The sequence below is a fragment of the Saimiri boliviensis genome, chromosome 2 (assembly GCF_048565385.1).
Source record: "Saimiri boliviensis isolate mSaiBol1 chromosome 2, mSaiBol1.pri, whole genome shotgun sequence".
Classification (NCBI taxonomy): Eukaryota; Metazoa; Chordata; class Mammalia; order Primates; family Cebidae; genus Saimiri; species Saimiri boliviensis.
In genome coordinates, this window is record NC_133450.1 from 94,382,395 (window position 1) to 94,391,394 (window position 9,000).

At 46.3% G+C, this 9,000-nt stretch overlaps 1 protein-coding gene across 2 annotated transcripts in view; it reads left to right on the plus strand.

The window, feature by feature from the left end:
• The first annotated feature begins 8,286 nt into the window (after window positions 1-8,286).
• The window catches only part of GCH1 (GTP cyclohydrolase 1), a 53,130-nt gene continuing 52,416 nt past the window's right edge, over window positions 8,287-9,000 (plus strand). For both annotated transcript variants that reach the window (XM_003930511.4, XM_074393921.1), the window contains exon 1: window positions 8,287-8,797. In XM_003930511.4, coding sequence (XP_003930560.1) covers window positions 8,455-8,797 — 343 coding nt within the window. In that variant the 5' untranslated portion in view covers window positions 8,287-8,454. The remainder of the gene's footprint in view (window positions 8,798-9,000) is intronic.

Sequence of the window (9,000 nt, forward strand, 5' to 3'; positions counted from 1 at the left end):
CTTAGATTCTCTTAAGTAAATCAGCACCAAATACTTAATTTTTTTTCCCAAGGGATCTTCCTTATTTTTATTTTTATATATTTTTTTGTTGGGATCTGCCTTTTTAAATTAAAAAAGAAATTTTTTTCCCACTGGTTATAGCAGCAATAGGACCTAGAGGACCTTGCTAAAAATAAAATACTGCTTTTGTATATAGACATTTTTGCCACTAATAATGGCCAATACTTATTTTTCAAATTGCATGTGTCTAATACTTTTGCTCTCTCAAACTCTCACAATGAGCCTATGACAAAGACTCTACAATTCTAATACTCATTTTACAGAGGAGGAATCAGGCTTAAAGAAGAAACTTGCCCATTGGCAACAAAGGTTAATTGATGGAGCCAGGCCGTGAACCCAGACAGTGTGACGCTGAAGGCTGTTTCTTTACCACCACGTGACATGGCTGTTAGGGTTTTTCCAAATTTTTCCTTTTATTGCTTCTACTTTTGGTTTCATTTCTAAGAAATCGAATTGCCTAATCCAAGGTCATGAAGATTTATGCCTATATTTTTTTTTTCCAAGAGTTTGATAACTTTACCTCTTATGTTTTGATTTTCTTCTGTTTTGTTTTTTAGAGATACGATCTCGCTATGCTCCTAGGTTGGCCTCAAACTCCTGGCTTCAAGACTTCTCCATCCTTAGCCTCCAGCATAGCTGGCACTGCAGGTGCCTGTTACTGTGCTTGCCCAGTGAGTTGATTTTTGTATATGTTGTGAGATAGAGGTCCACCTTCTTCCTTTCTGCGGGAAGTAGAAACGTTCCTTTTTTTTTTTTTTTTTTTTTTTTTTGAGATGGAGTTTCGCTCTTGTTTTACCCAGGCTGGAGTGCAATGGCACGATCTCGGCTCACCGCAACCTCCGCCTCCTGGGTTCAGGCAATTCTCCTGCCTCAGCCTCCCGAGTAGCTGGGATTACAGGCACGCGCCACCATGCCCAGCTAATTTTTTCTATTTTTAGTAGAGACGGGGTTTCACCGTGTTGACCAGGTTGGTCTCGATCTCTTGACCTCGTGATCCACCCGCCTCGGCCTCCCAAAGTGCTGGGATTACAGGCTTGAGCCACTGCGCCCGGCCGAAACGTTCCTTTTTAAAGTTTCTTGTCCTGTTAAAGAGTAAGTATGCAAATAACTCTTTGTTAAGCCCTATCCTTTGTAGCCGTTAGGCATGCCATGCTGTGCACATCGTACATTCTGTGTCTTTGTATGTTAACCAAGATATCTGTGCTGGATGTGCTCATAGGCATGTCCCAACTCTCCGTTACTTTCACCTGTTTAAAACAGTTTTAAGTTGTTAGCCAGTCGGGTTTTAGTTTAGATTGTGAGGTCTGGCTCCAACCAACGGAGATCAGACACAGCAGTAAGGACAACCCCAAATGCATAGGGACAAATTTGTGTGTTTTCCTTTGTTCATTATACCCTCCTGGCATGATAGCTAGGGAGGGTACCCTTCCTGCAGTCTAGGAAGTAAAAATTGTGTTGCGGAAAGATCCTTTGTCTCAGTGCTAATTTTTCTTTGCAGCACCAAGCATGTGTTTCCAACACTTTTGTATGTAGATATCCAGTCATCCTAGTGCCATTTCTTTAAAATATTCTTCTTTCCTCATTAAATTGTCCTGGCATCCTTCTCAAAAATCAATGAAACACAAATGTAAGGATTTATTTCTGGGAGAGAAATATGCTTGTATGATATCTTTGATTACATTCCCTCACATTCATTGAGTTCTCTACCTCAGGAACCCTAAATATCCTCACACTGGATCATCTTTATCTCTCTAATAGCTTTCATCATTGTTCTTCGTTCTGTATTGACTCTCGTGCCTTTCCTCATGTCAGTAATTACGTTTTCAACAGTGTCTACTTTGTACATGGTTCTTTCTAATTAATTCTGTAATAATGATGGTTCTCAATTTATTTTGTTGATTCATAGCCCCCCTTTCAATTTTATTATTTTGGCTTTTGTCTTATTAAATTCATGTTTTTATTTTCATTTTTTTTTTAGACAGAGTCTTACTCTATTACCCAGGGTGCTTGCTGGAGTGCAGTGGTGTGATTTCAGCTCACTGCAACCTCTGCCTCCCGAGTTCAAGTGATTCTCCTGCCTCAACCTCCCAAGTAGCTAAGATTACAGGTGCCCACTACCACGCTGGCTAACTTTTGTATTTTTAGTAGAGACGGGGTTTCACCATGTTGGCCAGGCTGGTCTGGAACTCCTGGAACTGGTCTGGAACTGGAACTGTTCTGGAACTGGTCTGGAACTGGAACTCTAAGCTGGTCTGGAACTCTGGAACTCCAGGCTGGTCCGGACCACCTGGAACTCCAGGTGATCTTCCTGCCTCAGCCTCCCAAAATCCTGGGATTACAGGCATGAGCCACTGCATCTGGCCTGAATTTATGCTTTTATTGAGTTATTCTCTGTCAAATACCTCTGAGGACTTTTCTTCTGTTCCCTGAGCTTTGCTTTCTTCTTAGTTGCATTATTTGCCTTTATGTCTCCTGTGCAATATGATCTTCCCCCTTGGTTTTCTTTTGTTTTGTTTGGCTGGTGTATTTTTGCATGGCTGCTATGCTGTTTCTGTGCCCCTTGCCCACGTTTGGGTGGCTGTTTCCTGACATTGTGTATTTTTGGTATTGTTGAGACATCTTCAGGTTTTCCATGATCACAGAAGCCCATTTGTTTTCCTGACTCTGCTGCAGTCTGGAGCTTGAGAAGCTGTGTTGCATCCCCTTCTTCTGAGGGACTGTGGAGGTGGGGACAGAGATCAGCTGCGCTGAAGTGCACGCTCTATTAGCATCCCTCTCAGCATCTGCCTGTTCTTCTGAGATGCTATTGCAGATTCTCTACCAGGGACACATGTCTGGTTAGGGTATGTCTACCCATCCTTTACGGATGCCTTCAGGCTTTGGATGGCTTATTATACTCAATATGAGGCTCTTGAACCTTCTCTGTCATCTCAGAGAATCAGCTTATTGTTCATATTCTTCCATTTTCTCTTCAGAAGTTATTCCATTCCTCCTCAGGCAGAAGAGAAGAAAGTTAAGAGCCTCCATTCAGTTTGCTTCTCCCTATGTTTGGTGAATTTAGTGAGACATCTCAAGATTCTCCTACAGCCCTGCTTCTGGGAGGTTGGGGTGGGGTAAGTATATTTTTTTTCTTGAGGCAGAGTCTCGCACTGTTGCTCAGGCTGGAGTGCAGTGGCACGATCTTCGCTCACTGCAACCTCTGCCTCCCAGGTTCAAGTGATTCTCTTGCCTCAGCTTCCTAAGTAGCTGGGACTACAGGTGCCTACCATCATGCCCCACTAATTTTTGTATTTTTAAGTAGAGATGGGGTTTTCCCATATTGGCCAGGCTAGTCTCAAACTACTGATGTCAAATGATTTGGGAGGCCTGCCTTGGCCTCTCAAAGTGTGGGATTACAGGCTTAAGCCACCATGCCCAGCCAACTTTTCTTTGTACTTTTCTACCTTGATCCAAAATCTCCTCCAGAGTTTGAATTTCAAGTATAGAGCCTCCATCAAGTTCACTTAAGTTTGCTTTTTTCCAGTTACTGTTGCCAAATACCCAATGTTAGTTCATCTATTACTGTTGATGTTTGGAAAAACTGAAACTGTGGTTTTCTTCTTTGTCACACCATAACAGCCATCAACACAGAAGACTTTGTGACCAAATGGGCGAGGGTTTTCTCTCACACACCAAGCAGGGGACACCAGCTAGGTGTCCTCTTAGTCAATTCTGATGCTGCCTACCTAGAGATAGCCATAGATCCCACAAATTGAAGACTCAGTCCCCAACACTGGCCTGTCTTTTCCACCAGTCACAAATCTAGGCCTCTGGAACTTTTGACTGGCTGGTTTCAAGTTGGGGTTTCCACAACCCCATCTTTGGGTTCGATTAATTTGCTAGCGTGACTCAAAGAACTCAGGGAAACACTTATGTTTACCAGTTTATTATGAAGGATACTACAAAAGATATACATGAAAAGATGCCTAGAGTGAGATACGGGGTAAGAGGTACAGAGTTTCCATGCCCTCCCTGGGCATACCACCCTCCAGGAACCTCCACATATTCAGCTGTCTAAAAGCTCCCTGAGCCCTGTCCTCCGGACCTTTGATGGAGAGTTCATTGTGTAGGCATGATTGGAGCACGGACAGCCATGTCAAAGTGTGACTGACCTCTCTGTGCAGCTGTCCTTCCAGGGTACGAGGCAGGACGCTGTTTGGAATGAGGGTTTATGGTCCATAATCAGAAAGGCAGGGGATGATGAGAGTTCTGCCTTTGGTGGGTGGAAGGCGAGCAGAAGGTGAGTGAGAGAAAAAGAGAGAGAAAGAGAGAGATTGATTCTGTTTTCTGAGGCCTGCTTCTGAAGCCTAAAGGACCCCAACATTATAACAAAAGACTGTGAGTTATCAACAAGGTACCATGACTGAAAACCTATATCATATCACACTTGGCAAGCAACTCTTTGTACATTTCTGTAGGCCTACAGTGTTCAGTCTCTGACATGGTGTGTCTCCCTCATCTGCCTCTTTGTTCTGCTACTGTCCTAGAAATGAGAGAATTTTTAAAAATTCCTTGACTTTTTGGTAGGAAGAAACTCCCAGAGTGGGTCCAAGCTGAAAATGAATCCCTTACTGGGTAAAAAACATGGATGTGGATACAATTCCTGGCCGAAAATGCTCCCAGTGATACTGTTGAACCATTTTATGCTAATAAATTCGATGGAACACACTCCCCTTTTAGTTTATTCCTCTTTTTTCTCCTGTTGCTACTTATAACCATCCTTGTCAACTATCTACATTTCACTACTAAATTCTTCACACAGTGTTGGTGATTTCAAAGTTTTCTTTCTTTCTCTCTCTCTCTCTCTTTTTTTTTAGAGAACTTGGAATTAAATTTCAAAGTTTTCTTATATTATTTTTGGGCATTTGGCTGAAAGGCACTGCCTCCATTTGATAAGTTAGCATGTATCCATAGGCCCTGTCCTGCGACGGAAGTGCAGGTGCCTCAGTGGCAATATGTATAACAAAATGTTAAGTTTTAGGGTAAAAATTAGAAATTATCATTGGGGAATACAATATTAGTTAATGTTTACACGTGTTTTTAAAGGAAGGCAAAAGATTACCACTAAAATAAATTCTTACTGAAAGCATCTCTATCTAATCTCTCCATTTTTAAAGAAACTCTCTTGGGCCGGGTGTGGTGGCTTACACCTGTGATCCAAGCACTTTGGAGGCCAAGGCAGGTGGATCACCTCAGGTTGGGAGTTCAAGACCAGCCTGACCAACATGGTGAAACCCTGTTTTTAAAAATTTATTTATATTAGCCGGGCGCGGTTGGCTCAAGCCTGTAATCCCAGCACTTTGGGAGGCCGAGGCAGGTGGATCACGAGGTCAAGAGATCGAGACCATCCTGGTCAACAAGGTGAAACCCCGTCTCTACTAAAAATACAGAAAAATTAGCTGGGCATGGTGGCACGTGCCTGTAATCCCAGCTACTCAGGAGGCTGAGGCAGGAGAATTGCCTGAACCCAGGAGGCGGAGGTTGCGGTGAGCCGAGATCGTGCCATTGCACTCCAGCCTGGGTAATAAGAGCGAAACTCCATCTCAAAAAAAAAAAAAAATTATTTATATTTATATATATATTTTTAAAAAGACGGGGTTTCACCATGTTGGTCAGGCTGGTCATGAACTTCCGACCTCAGGTGATCCACCCGTCTTGGCCTCCAAAGTGCTTGGATCACAGGTGTGAGCCACCACACCTGGCCCCGTCTTTTTTTTATTAAAAAAAATTTTTTTTTTAAAATTAGAATAAAAAGAAGAAGAAAGAAATTCTCTTGGTATCTTTGTTTTCATTTGTTAAATGCAAGGTCATCCTTTGAATGTTGTCTTCAACTATGCTTGAAATAGCTTGAGACCCAGCAGATAATTCTAACCAGGAGGTATCAGCAGACAGTGGGCACTACAGTTAGAGGAAAAAAATGTTGCAGAACCCCACTCCCCCCCACCAAAAAAAAACCCTACAATAAAAAATTAAAATTTTTCAACAAAGAGGAGAATGACAAGGAGGCTTTCCAAAGGATGTTCATATTCTATATGTAAAAACCCCACTGGGCTGGGTACAGTGGCTCAGGCCTATAATCCTAGCATTTTGGGAGGCGAAGATGGGTGGATCTCTTGAGCCCTGGAGTTCGAAACCAGCCTTGGCAACATGGTGAAACCCTAGCTCCACCAAAAATACAAAAATTAGCCAGTTTCATAACCCACTCTTAAATAAATTAAAATTTTAAAATAAATAAACCCCACTGGCATGAATATGCCTTCCATTTTAGACTAAAGGTGCCTAGGAGGCTAGGCAGTGTCCATATTTCTTTCCTGAATATTTCCAACGGGGCTATGGCTGGAGCAGACATCCCATAAATACTAATTAGTAATTATAATGACCAAGCTACATTGTTAGTATAGAATAATTCCATGGACTTCCCTATTTGTTTGTCTTATCCTAAGCCTATTAATACCTGCTGCTATGTCAGAAAATCTGTATTAGGCTGGGTACCAGGGGCTCACGCCTGTAATCCCAGCACTTTGGGAGGCCAAGGTGGGCAGATCACCTGAGGTCAGGAGTTCAAGACCAGCCTGACCAACATGGCAAAACCCCACCTCTCCTAAAAACGGAAAAAATTAACCGGGCATGGTGTCAGGTGCCTGTAATCCCAGCTATTCGGGAGGCTGAGGCAGGAGAATCGCTTGAATCCAGGAGGCAGAGGTTGCAGAGAGCCGAGATCGTGCCACTGCACACCAGCCTGGGCAACAAGAGTGGAACTCTGTCTCAGAAAAAAAAGAAAATCAACATTAGACACTCTGAAACAAATAAAATATTAATGGCCTGGCGAGGTGGCTCACACCCATAGTCCTAGCACTTTGGGAGGCCGAGGCAATTGGATCACCTGAGGTCAGGAGTTCATGACCAACCTGGCCAACATGGTGAAACCCCATCTCTACTAAAAATACAAAAATCAGTATGGTGTGGCATGTGCCTATGATTCTAGCTACTCTGGAGGCTGAGGCAGGGGAATCGCTTGAACCCGGTAGGTGGAGGTTACAGTGAGCCGAGACTGCGCCATTGCACTCCAGCCTGGGGAACAGAGTGAGACTCCATCTAAAAAAAATTAAAAAGAAAAAAAATTTTTTTGTTACATGTTTTCAAACTCACCCTTGTTGGCATTATGAGATAATCCTTCAAGAGAGTAAAAAGGTCCATTTTTTAATCTCAGAGAAAAGAGTTACAGCAGATGTCACTGGTTAAGAGTTCAGTTGGTGAATAGCATTTCACAATTTGTACCAACATCTGGGGAAAGGAGCTTTGCATGGAAACTGTAATATAATTGCGCACAAATTCGTTTCTAGAAAATGCGATGGTTTATTTATTTATTTATTTATTTAATGCCAGATTTGGCTCTTTTGCTCTGTCCATTCGATGGGTCTTATAGAGACGAGGTCTTGCTATGTTTTCCAGTCTGGTCTGAAACTCCTGGCCTCAAGCGATCCTTCCGCCTCAGTCTCCCCAGGTGCTGGGATTACGGGCATGAGCCACCGCTGCACATGGATTTTACGTGAAAGTTCTATCTTCGTTTGCAAATCAGTTTTTCCAGGATCAAAGTTCTAGCAACCATAAATACTATCTTCCTAGATATAGGGACCCACATAAGGGCCACTTGATGAGACACTTGCCCCGACAGAGGTGCCACCTGGCCCCTAGGTGGCAGGTACGTTTTTAACTAAACGCAGGAGTCTGAAGTCACATTATTCTCTTGCCTTGAAAGCGTTAAGAGTTGGTTCCTTATCGGTGGCTTAACTCGGTGTCTCCCTCGGCAAGGCCACCTGTTTACTGATCTTTTATAGGGTGAGGGGACCGGACCAACGCCCTCTTGACCTGAAGAGGGGGCGACCGGGCGCCCAGACCGCGTCGCTACCACCGAGGTCTCAGCTATTGGACGCCTGCCTGTTTTCGGATTCGGCTCATTCCGCAACAAGCGGAGGGGTCCCGCCGGTTCCTACGGGCCAGCTCCCTTTTCCTTCACTCCCAGCGCCTGCGAACCCCTCCAGGCCTCCACGGAGTCGCGACCCCTGCTGGGGGCCCCGAGGAAGGCGGACGAGGGGCGGGGCGAGCGCCGTGACGCGAGGCGGCGGCGGCCAATGGGAGCGTCCCGCGGCGCCGGCTGAGCCGCCGGGCCATAAAAAGGAGGCGCGGCCGAGCGCCCCGGCCTGTGGCTGCCGGCGGCTCCGAGCGTGACCTAGGCTGGTCGCATACCTTCCTCAGGTGACTCCGGCCACAGCCCATTGTCCGCGGCTGTCGGCGGAGTTTAGTCGCAGACCTCGAAGCGCTCCAGGGTCCTTCCCGAGCGGCGGCCCCGGGTCCATGGAGAAGGGCCCTGTGCGGGCGCTGGAGGAGAAGCCGCGGAGCGCCAGGTGCAGCAATGGGTTCCCCGAGCGGGATCCAGCGCGGCCCGGGCCCAGCAGGCCGGCGGAGAAGCCCCCGCGGCCCGAGGCCAAGAGCGCGCAGCCCGCGGACGGCTGGAAGGGCGAGCGGCCCCGCAGCGAGGAGGATAACGAGCTGAACCTCCCCAACCTGGCGGCCGCCTACTCGTCTATCCTGAGCTCGCTGGGCGAGAACCCCCAGCGACAAGGGCTGCTCAAGACTCCCTGGAGGGCGGCCACGGCCATGCAGTTCTTCACCAAGGGCTACCAGGAGACCATCTCAGGTCAGTGCGCCCGCGGGCTGATCCAGCGGACAGGCGGCGGGGGCGGTGCTTGCGGGAAATGCGCGCCGGCTCCAGGAAGTTTCCGGAGTTGCCTCACTCTTGGCGCAGGGAGCCGGGCGCTGACACCTCCGAACCCGCCCTAGCCCGTCCCCCTACCGAGTCCCTGCATGGGACACTGTGAGGGCGCCCTGGGTGACAGCGAC